Below are 13819 nucleotides of genomic sequence, written 5' to 3'. Positions count from 1 at the left end.
GATGGGGAGGGCCATTTGCTCAGAGGGTTGGTGGGCAAAGAGCCTGGGGCAGCGGACGACATGGAGCACAAGAAGACAGGTGTCCGGGCCTGGTTCCAGCTCTGCCACCAACTCACTGAATGGAAATGAGCCAGCTACTCTGTTCATTCCTCACAAAATACACGGTCATCAAACGGATGGCAGGATCTAGCTGGGGAAGATCCAGCGTGTATGGAGCAAGGAGGACGCACCCGTTCTGGGGCACCACGAGGACTCAGTTAGCACCGGGAGGGGAGGGGGAGCTGGGCTTTCTCACACAGGCCACCTGGGGACCCACGGCCTGCCGCACCATCCCTGCAGGCCCGCTCACCCTGCGTGCCCACCAGCACCATGGGCACCTCGCTGGCGTTGCGGAAGCTGCAGAGCCGCAGGAAGTAGTTGTACACCGTCTGGAAGCTGATTTCATCCTCCAGGCTGAACACAAACACCACTGCGTCCACCCAGGCAGCAAACTAGGGGGGACCGAGTAGAATTACCACCCTCATCTGGTCACAGGCAAACTCCATACCCCTCTCCCCACTCACTCAACCTCACCCAGTCCCAACCAGGAAGCTCGAGAACAGGGCGCCATGGGCCAGGACTGGGGCAGAAGCATCACCTGGAGCTCAGGGGGGCCTCCTTCATCTCGAATCAGCAGCAGGTAACTCTGGCCATCCACCACAATCTCCTTCTTAAACCGACCCCCTAGGACAGAGTGCATGGTCAGGCCCAAAACGGAGAGCAAGCGCCCACGGGGGCCAATGAGAAGAAATCCACAGCTTCCAAGGGAGGAGACACGAGGACTGAGAAGGACAAGGGGCTTGAGCCCCATGCACAGATGGCGGGAAGGACAGAAAGGGGGCAGAGTGGCCAGGCTCAGAGCCCAGGCCAACCCAGGACGCTCACCTTCAGGGGACTCCTCCTGGACATACGTCCCCGTGAGATAGCGGTGCACCAGGGCCGACTTCCCACTAGACAGGTTTCCCACAATGCCCTGTGGGAGAGGAAGGGGTGAGAGCGGCGGTCAGAGGGCACAAGGGAGGAGACGGGGCAGAAGAGGCAAATACCATCAGGAAGGAGAGGGCCAGCTTGAGGACGGGAAAGGAATGAGACTCAGAGGGGGAGGGAAGAGAGCCCGGAGAAGTGAAGGGCTGCAGAGAGGGGCCAAGCTGAGACAAGAAGGGGACTGGAAGTCAAGGAAGCTACATCTGGGCCCACTACGCCAGCCGGCACCCACCCAGCCCCTGGGCTGCCTGGGCCTCCCATGGGCCTCACTCACCACTTTAAGCTCCGGCACTGAGCGGCTCAGGGTCCACTCCTGGCTGTTCACAAAGGAGTCTGCGGGAGAGAAGGCCGCCCATCAGGCCCGGGGTGGCACATATCCCTCTGCTATCTGCTACCAGCTATCTCCTGCACTGCCCCTTCCTAGGCCAAGGCCAGAACACAGTACCCAACCCTCACCCCTAGTTCCCTAGGGAGCAGCAGGAAAATTCTTTCAGAGTGGAATGCAGTGATGACAGTCCTCAGGGAGAGGACTCTGAGGGGTGTGGGCTCAGTTCCCCGGGTCTGAACCTGTGTCCCTCCTCCTAATCTTACTGCTCCAGCAAGTAAGAAGTTCCTACCTTCAGCCACACCCGGCCTGGTGCGCCCGGGGCCCAGACACCAGGCCCAGGTGAGAGGCTGCTCCAGCAGGTCTCAGCCCAGACCCAAGCCAGGCTGGGCACTTGGCAGCTGGGCAGGGGGGCCAACCTCCTGCATGGAGTAGGGACAGCTCACTCTCCTGGGGTGGGGCCACCCACCACATTCCTAGCCAGAGTAAAGAGGGAGGAGACCTTACCTGGCCTTGTTCTGTGAGGGGCAGGTCGAATGGGGAGCTATCTACCCCGCCCAACTGGCCCTCCTCCCCAAGCTCCTCCTTGATGGGGAGGCCACCACCCTTTCTCTCCCAGAGACCCGCCTCTGGGCTCCCTCCTCTTCAGTCCTTTCTTAGCTGGCGCCTGACTCTGGCAGTGTCCTGGGACAGCAGATCACTGAGCTACCCAGAGCCCTCGAACGGCCAGCCCTCATCTTTATCCTCAGGGTTGTAATGGACATCCTCCAGCCAGCTCTGGGTGGCCCTGGGGCCAGCCTCCCCGGCTGGGCCATACTTGCTTCCCCTCCCCAGGCTGCTTCAAAGAGTAGTTATCACGACCGGGTCCACAAGCAATCCCTAAACTCATCTGCAGAGGCAGCTAGAGGGGAGGGCTCAAGCCCGGCCTAGAGCCGCTGTCTCAGTGAGTCTCTGTCCCTCCTGGACCTCAATTCCGCATGTGCCAAAAGTGAGGAAGGGGCGCTTCCATCCTGGTCTCACAGTCCACAGCGCTATGGGCCAGGGCTAGCACCGGGATGCAGGCGGCCCAGCTTGGACCTCCCTGGAAGTCCTCCTTTGCCACGACCACCTTCTAGACCTGTCAGCGACCCCAGAGCCTGCCTGGGCACTGATCTCACTCGGGCCAACCCCGGCCAGCCCCGGGCCCACACGGCACACCACCTCTCCCAGGTGGGTTCAAGGCGTCACACGCGCTGTCAACACAGACTCCAACCAGAGAGGACACCCAGGCCGGGTCTCTCCTTACCGCTCGGCGCGCCCAGGAGCCCGGGGTCCGCGGCCGCCCTGCGGCTCCACAGCGGCTCGGCGGGCGCGGGCTCCGGCTCCCTCCGGCGGAAGCGGCTGGTGAGCAGCCTCCAGAGGCTGGCGGCGGCGCGGGGGCGGCCGGGCTCCGGCGCGGGGCGCGGGGCCTCGGCGCCCAGCAGCAGGTCGCGGCGGCTGGGGAAGGCGCCCAGGGAGCTGGCGTCGCCGTCGCTGCGGGTGCGCACCCGAGGCAGCAGCCCCGACTCGGCGCGCCGGATCTCCTGGCCGCGGCGCAGGCGGAAGCTGAAGCTCTTCCTCAGCGCCGACAGGCCGCGCCGGGGGCCCGGGCCGCTGCGCCCACCGCCGCCGCGCAGCACCTGCCAGCGCTGGCTGCTCCACAGCGAGGCGCCCCGCAGGAAGCCCGCGCTGCCCGCGCGGCCCAGTCCCGCGCCCTCGGCCTCGGCCGCCGCCAGCTCCAGGCGGTTCACCTCCAGGAACGTCATGCTGGTGGGCCGCGGCCGCGGCGCCTGGGCCCCCGGCGGGCAGCTGCGCCGGGCAGGCGCGGGACTGGGCGCCGGGCTGCTCGCGGCCGAGCCGGGGCGCCCCGAGGGCGCAGGCCCAGGAGCCGGCGAATGCCCGTCGGTGGGGCCGCGGCGGCCGAGGCGCGGGCGCAGGAGGCCGAGCAGCAGGCTGCGGGCGCCGGAGGGCGGCCGCCCCGAGCCGCCCGAGCACACGCTCCGCGGCCGCGCCGGCTGCTCGCGCGCGGCGCACAGGGCGGCCTGCAGGGCGGCGGCGGCACGGCCGGCCGGGGCGCCGTGCACGTCCAGCGAGTCGCAGACGCTGAGGGCGCGGCGGCAGACGGCTGGCCGCTCCGGGCTGCGGCTGTCCCCCGGCGGCCAGCCCCGCTCCATACTCAGGGCCCGCGGGCGAGCTCCAGGCCCATGGCGAGGGGCGCGGGGCTGGGCCCGGGCCGGGGCCGCGGCCGGGGCGCACGGACCTCCGGCCTCCGGGCACTGGTGTCGGCCGGCCGACCGAGTCCCTCAACGCCTCCACCTCGCAGCAGCCGGCAAGCCCAGACCTGGAGAGGCCGGGAGCCAGCCCAGCAAGGAGAGGCGGCAAGCCTGGCCTGGAACACCCCGGAACGGCGGCGGTGGTGGAGGGGGAGCCAGCCTGCTGGGGCAGCCCCCGGAGGAGCCCTCAGAAAACAGGAAATTCCAGCCCAGGGCTCCTCCTCGGATTGGGGCAGGTAGGTGAGGAGCTGTCATTAAGAGCAGGCCAAATAAATAACAGTCCTCAGCACACCACTCTCTGGGCCCCGTTTTGGAGAGGAGTGGGCCATTTGCCCTTTCTTCAAAGGAAGACCAACCAGAAGGTGATACACAGGGCTGGAATTAACAAAAGCCTAAGTCAGGAGTCAGGAGTCAAGTCATATGCCGTCTCTGGGCCTCAGTCTCCTTATCTGTAAGATGGGGGGCCAGAATCAGGTGAGCCTATCTTAGGTTTTGGCTCAGACATTCTGAGATTGGGAAGATAGAGAATCACAGTTGCTGGATGCTCATTCGACTGTTCTGCTAATGACTGAAGCTGTCTTCTTCCTTGGAGATTATAAAATCGTCCGGACTGGATTAAATGTTGTCCTGCCTAAGGGCAGCGGAAAATGAAAAGGTAACTTCTGGACCTGGACCACACAGTTCTGGACGAATGACTCACTTCTCCAGTCTCCTGTCACCGGGTCTCACCTCCTGTCCAGAGGTTGTCCAGAGGTTGGCTGGCCGGGCAGAGGCAAAGCGTTGGCCTGCAGTACTGGCTGGAGCGGGAAGCTCACTCTCTCCGAGCAGAGATGCCCTTTGAATTTCATGAGTGTGGGCTGCACCAGGCACTCATTAAGTGCAGGGCTCACCCCAGACCTGGGGGGGAGTTGCCATGCTGTGCTTTCCACTGCATTTTAAATATCAGTCCTCTCCTGAGGCCCTGGAGACCAGCCAGTTTACCATAATCCACAAGGACCACGAGCAGATCAGGAGAAACCAGTTTAGGTAGTGGCAAGGATGAGGGGGCTTGCATTTCCTTTAAAGAGATAATACTCCCAGGTTTCTTCCACCCCCAGTCCAACCCAACTCCCGACGTCCCTCTCAGCTTTAGAATTCCACAGTCCTAGTCAGAAGCAAAGTACAAGATAAAAGTGGCACATTCCTGAGGGGCTGGGGTGGGGGAATGCCTGAGGAAGGCAGGGCCTCTCCATCCTAGGTGCTCCCGCAGAAAAGAGCTGGACACTCCCAAGTCCCGGGCTGGATCGCCTGGCCCGGGGAGGCCCTGGGGGTGAATTCATATTTCCTGGGACTAGTTATTAACAACGATGAGGACGGCTTCTTCCTCTCGGGATGCATATTCCCCACATAATAGATGGTTCCACAAAGGGCCTTTCCCAGGATCCTTCGGGCATGGAGACAAGAACACAACCCAGGAATCCCGACTCACATTTCCAGGTTTAAGTATCCCACCCTCAGCTTCCCTATCTGCGTATCTGCCTGTCTGTCCTCTCTCTCACACACATATGGAATTACCACTCCCGAAAGAGTGAGGCTGCTCAGGCACAAACCTCCACCGAAGCCAACGCAAGTGCCAGCAGAGGACAGGGGCCATCAGACCCCGGCTCTGGGGACTGAGGGGAGCAGGGGACAAAAGGGGATGGCTCTCTCAGTGGGAGAGGGGCAGGATGGGTTAGGAGGGGGAAAGGCCCCCAGCTATACACACACACACAGATCCCAGGGAGGGTGGGCAGCAGTGCCCGGCCCAGAGGTGAAAGAACATCTCCCGTTCCCAGAGGACACACCAGCTCCCAGCTCCCGCTGCACCTGCAGAATCAGCCCAGGTGAAAAGCTTAGCCTGGGTCCATTCCCAAACCCAGAACGGCCTCCTCTTCCTCACTTGGCAGCCTCCTTCCTATCCCTTCTTCCCAGAACCCTTTCCTGACCCGGGGAAACTAGACAGAGAAGGGCACCTGCCTACACAAATATGTCCCAGGACATCAAGCCAATCGAAGATTTCTCCTTTCTCCCAGAAAGCAGATCAGTGCAAACACACCTCTTTTCCTCACTGGCATCAGCCCCGGTCAGGGACAAGGTCTCTGTGTTCTGACAAGATTCTGCTCCAAATAGACGTGGCAAATACAACTCCACTCAACACAGCCCAGAGGAAATTAGGACAGCCCCACAAAGCTCCAGGCTGGGGCCTTGTAAACAGTACAGAAATTCCTTAAAACCAGCTCTCCTGTCAGTTCTGGTTTTTTTTTTTTTTTTTTTGCTGAGGAAGATCTGGCCCTGGGCTATCATCTGTGCCCACCTTCCTCTATTTTTTCATATGGGACGCCGCCACAGCATGGCTTGACAAGCAGTGCACGGGATCCGAAACTGTGAACCCCGGGCCGCTGAAGTGGAGCGTGCACACTTAACCACTGCGCCACAGGGCCGGCCCCAGTTCTCTGTTTCTTAAGGTCATCAGAAACACCAGGCTAAATCTGTCACTTAAAGGTGAGAGACCCCATTGAAGTTTCTGGGGGAATTAAAGATGCAATCTCTCACGATGCCTGCCGTGTGCATTCTGGGTGAGGATGGACACATACTTTCCTGGAAGCAGAGTATGCAGAAGATAAGCTCCGAGCAGCCCCTTCTGCTCTGAGTGCCGGGAAATCAGCAGTGAGAGCTGACTTGAGACGTACCCACAGCTGGGTGAGCTGGACCGGCTCCGTAGACCGGCCCAGGCCTCAGATGTTCTGCCTGAGAGAAGAGGGTGCCTGTGCGTGCACCGTGTGCCTGGGGGTGGTGGGGATATGCTAACCCACATCAGGGGAGCTAGGGTGAAAGAGGACCCCACAAAGGCGTGACATGTGAGGCACTGCACAGAGCACTGGCCATGAGGAAGAGGAAAGGGCGGGCTCTGGCCCAGGAATCCCAGAGAACCTTGTACCTAGTCTCCGCTCAAATATTTGCCGGTTGATCCATTGATAAGTGTGGGGGTGTGCCCAGCGGAGGCCGCACAGCCACAGGGAGCCTGTGGACGTCCTTCTGAGAGATGAGGCAGAGCTAGCTTTCTGCTGAAAGCCAAAAGGTGCATGTGGGTGGCTCTGAGCGAAAGGCTTCCGCTTCTTCCCGCAGCCTGGAGTGGTCCTGGAGCCACACTGGCCCTCCAACATCGCGCGGGCTCTTCTTGCCCACAAGGTGGCAGCAAAACATCTTCCTGCAGCCGGGGCCGCCAGCTGTGCGGTAGGAAACGGTGAGACCACAGCAGCAGCCCACGGTGGCCTCGCAAGCTGGGCAAGCCTTCTGGCCAGTGAGTCCAAGGGAGGTGGCCAGTGCCACATGCAGAGCTACCCGAGGCTGGATGGTCTCTAGCAAGTTCTGTTCTCTGTGCAGGTCTCTGGGTCTGAGGAGAAGAGGGCGAGACTCTGGGCTGCCCACCCCGCCCCGCGTGCCCACAGCCTCCCCAAAGAACGACCCACCACTCGTGCCAGCCTGCGGTACACAGGCCTCTTTACAAGTTTCAGGAGTTGTCCCCCGAGACAGCTCAATGCAGCAGTGGCAACAATGAACCTCCAGGGGCCGGCTCCGTGGTTTAGCGGTTGAGTGCGCGCGCTCTGATGCTGGCGGCCCGGGTTCGGATCCCGGGCGCACCCCGAGGCACCACTTCTCCGTCCAACGTGAGGCCGAGTCCCACGTACAGCAACTAGAAGGATGTGAACCTATGACATACAACTATCTGCTGGGGCTTTGGGGGGAAAAACTGAATAAATAAAATCTTTAAAAAAAAAAAAACAATGAACCTCCAGATTCCATTCCCAAACCGCTTCACCCCCAGTGGCCACCTTAACTAATGGCACAGCTAAGAACCTTCCAGGCGTGAACTTCCGTTCCCTCCTTCTTACCATTGCCCCACATCCAATCCCTGGTCAGTCCTATTGGCTCCACCTCCTCCACTGTCCCCAATCCACTTCTCACCACCTCCTTTGTCCAGCCCAAGGCGAGCCACCACCCTCCCCGCCTAAACCCCACAGCAGCTTCCTAATCTCTCCTTTCCCCCTTCCCCGCTGCCAATCCAGAAGTGACCTGGGCACTTCCCAGCCACTGCCCCCCAGTGGCTTTCCACCTGGAGTAGAATTACACCAGCCCCCTATTCTCTTCTAATGCTCATGTGCCCCTTTGACCTCATCTCCTGTAAGTCCCCCACACCCCACGTCAGTCAGTCAGCCACACAGCCCAGAAGGGGCAGGGCCTCTGCACTTGCCTGTCCTTCAGCTCATCCGGATCTCCTTCTGAGGGAGCCTTCCCTCACCATCTGAGAGCCTAGCTGCTCTCTGTCACAACAGCCATCTCACACTCATTACTCTCAGGTATTGTTCTGGTGTGTTCGATGCTCCCCCACTAGAACCTGGCCAGGCATGTGAGGTGTGCAAGGATTCTCTGTGAATGAATGAAGGAATGAATGAGTTTGCTGAGCATGAACTGCACACCCAGGCTTCTGTTCTCCTTATGGGGAGAGAGGCAGGCTTATAAGAGACAGCCCCTGGCTGGGACAGTCTGTTGAGGAGATAAATCACAGGCCAAAGAATCAGCACAGACCCCAGGTCGAGAGGCGTGGCGGTGCACTGGCAAGACGCGTACTCTGGAGTTGAGAGAACTGGGTTCGAGTTCAGCCCCTGGCACCTACTAGCTGTGTGTCCATCAACAGTCACCCTAACCTCACCGGGTCTTGGGTTTTAGTCTGTAAACTAGGGATAATCCCACCTTTCCAGCTGAAGTTGCCATGGAAACCAATGATGTGACAGTGGACGGTCCAGCACGGTGCCTGGCACATGGCAGGTGATCAACAGAAGGAGCCAGAGAGAGAGTCCTAACGGGCACAGGATGATTTAAACCAGTGCCAGCTTTCTTCACATCAGAAACCTGGCTGGAAGCCTCAGCAGCTCCACCTCAGCTCAGGACTGTCGATTACTGGTCCCTCCATCTCTTCTTCAAGAGACTGCACAGGTGGACCTGGGAGATCCCCGAGGCCCATTTGGATCACGTCTTCCCCTGAAAATCTGAGGAAAGCTGTTATGGGCTGAACTGTGTCAACCCAAAATTCATATTTTGAAGTCCTACCACCCCAGTGGACTTTAGAATGTGACCTTATTTGGAAATAGGGTGGTTGCAAATGTAATTAGCTAAGATGAGCTCACAATGGAGTAGGGTGGGCCCCTAGTCCCATATGACTGATGTCGAATCCCCATAGAAAGGGGAAATTTGGACATAGAGACGGTCACACACAGAGGGAAGATGATGTGAAGAGACCAGGGAGAAGATGGCCATGTACAAGCCAAGGAGAGAGGCTGGAACAGATCCTTCCTAGAGCCTTCAGAGAGAGTGCGGCCCTGCCCACACCTGGATTCAGGCCTCTGGCCTCCAGAACTGTGAGAGAATAATTTCTGTGGTTTTAAGCCCCCAGTTTGTGGTGCTGTGTTACAGCAGCCCTGGGAAACGTACAGAAGCTGCAGACTCCAGGAGCTCTGGCAGGTATGGCTGCACAGAAACAAGCTCCCATCCCTGGACCCTCCCAGGGCTGTTCGGAGGAGTCAGGGAATTCTGCCCCCATCTCCCAAGTTCAGGGTGTCAGCTCCTCAGGGGCTGCGTTTCCCCAAAGGGAGGAAACTTAAGACCACCCTCTGAGGGGCAGAGTCATCCCAGCCTGGAAATGGCCTTCTAGCACCAAACTAGCTACTCAGTAGTAGTTTCTTTGTTTTTCTTTCTGTCCACAAACTCTGTGCTAGGCACAATGGTGGACAGGACAAGGGTCCTCCCCTCAAAGTCTCAGTTCCGGGGCCGGCCCAGTGGCATAGTGGTTAAGTTCACCTGCTCTGCTTCAGCGGCCTGTGGTTCGCAGGTTCAGATCCCGGGCGTGGACCTACGCACCGCTCATCAAGCCATGCTGTGGCAGCGTCCCATATAAAGTAGAGGAAGATGGGCACGGATGTTAGCCCAGGGCCAGTCTTCCTCAGCAAAAAGAGGAGGATTGGCAACAGAGGTTAGCCCAGGGTCGATCTTCCTCAGCAAAAAGAGGAGGATTGGTAACAGAGGTTAGGTTAGCCCAAGGCCAATCTTCCTGACCAAAAAAAAAAAGACTCAGTCCCTCTGTACATCCCTGACCGGCCTCTGACCTTGTTCTGCCCGGCCACATTCCAAAACCCTGAGAGGGCCCTGGACATACACTGCTCCCTGTTCAGATGGAGACACGGCCACAGGGCCGCCTGAGGACCACGGGCCCTGTGAACTCTGTGCTTGGCCAAAAACTCTGATGCTTTTCAACAGCTCCTCCCCGAAGAGCAAAGGAAACAGCGTGTGCACGTCTTGTCGCCTATCATCCTCCCGATAACCTGCAGGGCGGGCGGGAGAACGCCGCACACTACCACGCTGCAGACGGGGATTCGGACTCAGAATGTAATAGCATATGTCCTCTAATGGTATTTTGCCTTTTCATCCCAATTTCGACACATTTCCTGCATTTCATATGTTTTTAAATGTTGTTCTCTTCCTTTAAAACTGAACACACGGTCCAGCTTTAGTCCCATGGGCTAAAAATCTGCTTCTTTCAGCCCCGTGGGCTTCTAAAACGCATTCCATTTATGAGATCTTTATTCCTCCGCAGCAGTATCAGCTCTCTAGTTTGCTTCCATCTTATTTTTATAAAAGTAAAATATTTTAATAAAGGGAAGATGCAATAAAGTATTCAAATAATTGGACGAATTTTGCTCTACGATGGAGAAGCTGCAGAAAGTGCCCCATTGCTGCTGCAGGGTGGTGCCCCACTCGAGCGCTCAGGTAAGGACGTGGAAGGTCAGGGTCTCGGAGAAAGGGGCTGAGGGTCTGCGTACACTATAAAAAAACAAGACTGAGAGGTCGTGTGAGAGTCTAATGGACAAAAGTTTAAAAGTGTCTGAATTCCCTTTACAGGTTTTGAAAGTGGGGCAGGTAACTTCCTGAGGGGGTGGGGCCTCCACTGAGACCCAAGGCTTTGCCCCAGACCCTAAGCCAGGCCCACCCACTGTCCCCAGCACCCTACACGCATGCCCAGACCCTGGGGGGCCTCAGGGTGGGCTCCGCATCAGAGAAGCTGCAGGCCTCTGGGGGGCCGGGCCCAGGTCGACACCAGCAAGGCCTGGACGTGGAGGCTGCCTCCCTCCGCCCCTGCCAGCTCAGTGGCAGTCAATGCTCAGCTCACGCCTGCTGCCACCATGAAGCCTGGGGGCTTCCCAGACCTCCTGGCCTCCTCTCAGCATCCCCAGCTCCTCTTGTCCCTGCCATAGAAACTAATACCAGATCTGTTCTCACCTCACTGGGGCCTGGGCTCCTGGGCACGTGCAGCACCTGCCCCTGCATCGGAGCCCACCTCTGGCTGGGGCCCCCAGGACCAGCAGAGCCACCTTTGATGCCCTGTACACCCAAGGCAGCAGCCAGCTGGGACACCACTGGTCATGTGATAATCAGAGTCACTTATCAAACACGAGAGGCCCCACTCTGAGAACTTTCCGCATATTGACCCATTTAGCCCTCACAATAACCCTTTGAGAAAGGTACTGTTAATCTACCCATTTCATAGATGAGGAATCTGAGCCATAGACGCCAAGTAACTTGCCTAAGGTCGCTAGCTAGTAGGTGGCTGAAGCTGGCATTTCAACCCAGGCCGTCTGGCTGGCCTGAGCCCTTGGGCCTCCCTGACCTGGTGAGATTTCTGCCTACACAGGGCCGACTGGCGCCCCAAGTTCATCTTGTAGGCAGCCCCTGCCTATCGTCCTCTCCTCCCACCTGGTACCCACACCTGGGCAGCTGAGCCTTACCCTTCCTAGCAGGGGCCCTCCTTCCAAAAAGACCCCTGCCCTGGGGGTTCCTACTCACCCACCTTCCAAACAAACTCCTGCCCCCAACTCCCACTCTCCCAGCCCTGGATGAGCATGAGGGGCTGATACAGGTTCTGCAGCGACCCCTCCCGGGGATCTATGGCACTCACAAAGGGGAAAGGAGGCAAAGGGGAGCTATCTGGGGCTGACGGGCCCTTGGCTCACTTCACGTTCATGCCATGTAGAAAGAGCCACAGAGGCCAGGCCAGCCTGCCGCTCAGGGAGAAGAGGATGAGTACATGAGACCACCGTCCTGGATGAAGATCCTTTCCTTCCCTGGGAGACCACAAGCTCCCTGAGCCCTTCACGAACCCGGCAATGTGCGAGGAGCAAATTCCCTACTCCGAGACACGCTCTCCCCACCCGCCCTGCAGGGTCTCCACTGCCCAACTCTGTGTACGCCCAGCGGTGGATGCCCGAGCACTGCCCTGGCCCACAGACAGAAGGAACCAGGCAGGGGCAACCGCCTGAGCTCTCTGGGGGCACAGGGCTAGCCCCAGATGCAGCCAGTTCAACCGCCAGATTTTCCTGTTAAGCAACACTCCACGTTCCCAGCCTCGCTGGTTCTCCCGCATCACAGTGACCGAGAATCAGAATCAGGACCTCAGCGCCTTCGTAGTTGGGTTTTAGACTTTCATCGGAATCCTACTCTCATCTGTCTTCAGCCCAATGACTCGCTGCCCCAGGCAGCCCATCAGCTCTCAGGCCTAGGCCCCAGGGCCACGCCATCACTGAGAAACAGTGTCAGGTGACCCTGGTGACCTTGTGGGGGCCCACGGGAGGATGTGAGGGAAGGAGCTCCGTGGCTGACCGTGGCCTTCCCCTTGCTGGGCTGCAGGGCCCTCAGCTGCAAGATGAGAAGGGCTGGGAGGTCTCTAGGCCGTCTGCAGAGCTGTTGTCCTCTGGGAACTTAGAATGCCAGCGTCAGGAGTGACCAGGAGCCCCCTGACTGGACCCCTTCCCAGAGAGCAAGGAGATCTAGGCCCCAGGTCCATCAGCAGTAGCGCTTTGCAGGCAGTCTCAGGGCCACCAGACATGGCCGGCGCACGACACACAGCGGCAGAGGTGGAGGGGTCCCTGGTACACCGTCTGCCAACGTGACCCCAGGAAGACAGGTCTCTTCCACTCTCCTCCCTCCTCACACCCCACCCTGCCCGAAGGCGCTGCTCACTCACGCCTACCTCCTCACTGAAGTCTCAGACCTTGGCATCCAACCCCCACCCCAACCGTGCAGAGCACCAAGCAGGCCGAGCCCCAACCGAGCCAAGCCCCAACCAGGCTGAGCCAGCACAACGTGAGGCCAGGGCCTAGGGGAAGCCCTCTGGCTCCGGGGGGGGTCTGCGCAGAGCGGCAGGATGACCAGAGAGGCTGTGCTGGACTGTGGGAAAGGAGGGGGCAACATGTAGCAAGCCTCATCGGATTTAAAGACAGGAGAGAAATCAAGAGACTCAACTACATAAAAATGATAAAAAAAATCCTCAACAATAAAAAATTGCAAAATCCTTCAGAAAAATACAATTAAAAAGAAATCAACACTTGGGAAAAAAAACGTGACTATGTCAATGAGTTAATTTTAATTTATACGAAGCTCACAGACGTTGCTTAATAAAACAAACATTAAATCTGGACACGAGGGTCGGCCCCGTGGCTTAGCAGTTAAGTGTGCGCGCTCCGCTACCGGCGGCCTGGGTTCGGATCCCAGGCGCGCACCGACGCACTGCTTCTCCAGCCATGTTGAGGCCGCGTCCCACATACAGCAACTAGAAGGATGTGCAACTATGACATACAACTATCTACTGGGGCTTTGGGGGGAAAAAAAAATCTGGACACAACCAAAGACAGTACACACAGCCAATACACATGGGAACCACTCACTCTCATTTCGTCCTCAAAAAAATAGAAATTAAAAATGAAATCTACTCCTCACCGACCAAAGCCCTAACAGCCGGCTTCTGTTTTAGTGAGGCCCCTGTGCCGGCAAGCATGCGTGTGAGGATGGGTCCTCTGATCCCGCTGTCGGGGACATTGCCCACTTCACGCTCATCCGGCTGGACAGCAGCTCAGCCCAGAGCACAAAGGGGAAAAAGGCCTTTTGCCCCTCGTACTAATGCCGCAGGGGCTCCTACGGAGACCATCTGACACACAGGGAAAGATTTAGGCCCAAAGACGTCCAGCACTTCCAAAAAAGTGAAGGCAACCCCAAGTGTCCAACGACACAGAAATGAGGAAGTAAAGCACCGTGTCCCAGCAGGCGGAATGTCATG

General features: G+C 58.5%; 1 protein-coding gene across 7 annotated transcripts in view; it reads right to left on the bottom strand.

Moving 5' to 3' along the window:
• Positions 1 to 13819, bottom strand: part of AGAP3 (ArfGAP with GTPase domain, ankyrin repeat and PH domain 3) — a 58510-nt gene that overhangs the window by 28608 nt on the left and 16083 nt on the right. For 3 of the 7 annotated variants that reach the window (XM_087432982.1, XM_087432984.1, XM_087432988.1), the window contains exons 1-5: positions 2634 to 3572; positions 1298 to 1356; positions 925 to 1012; positions 638 to 723; positions 350 to 491 (exon numbers count right to left, since the gene is read on the bottom strand). In XM_087432982.1, coding sequence (XP_087289108.1) covers positions 350 to 491; positions 638 to 723; positions 925 to 1012; positions 1298 to 1356; positions 2634 to 3540 — 1282 coding nt within the window. In that variant the 5' untranslated portion in view covers positions 3541 to 3572. Of the gene's footprint in view, positions 1 to 349; positions 492 to 637; positions 724 to 924; positions 1013 to 1297; positions 1357 to 2633; positions 3586 to 13819 lie in introns of those variants that run through there. The other 4 variants (XM_087433003.1, XM_087432990.1, XM_087432994.1 and 1 more) reach the window with 2 other exon arrangements.

The sequence above is a fragment of the Ceratotherium simum genome, chromosome 1 (assembly GCF_057802395.1).
Source record: "Ceratotherium simum simum isolate JZ-2026a chromosome 1, ASM5780239v1, whole genome shotgun sequence".
NCBI lineage: Eukaryota > Metazoa > Chordata > Mammalia > Perissodactyla > Rhinocerotidae > Ceratotherium > Ceratotherium simum.
Note: the sequence above shows the minus strand (reverse complement) of the source record. Positions and strands in the feature narration are given on the sequence as shown.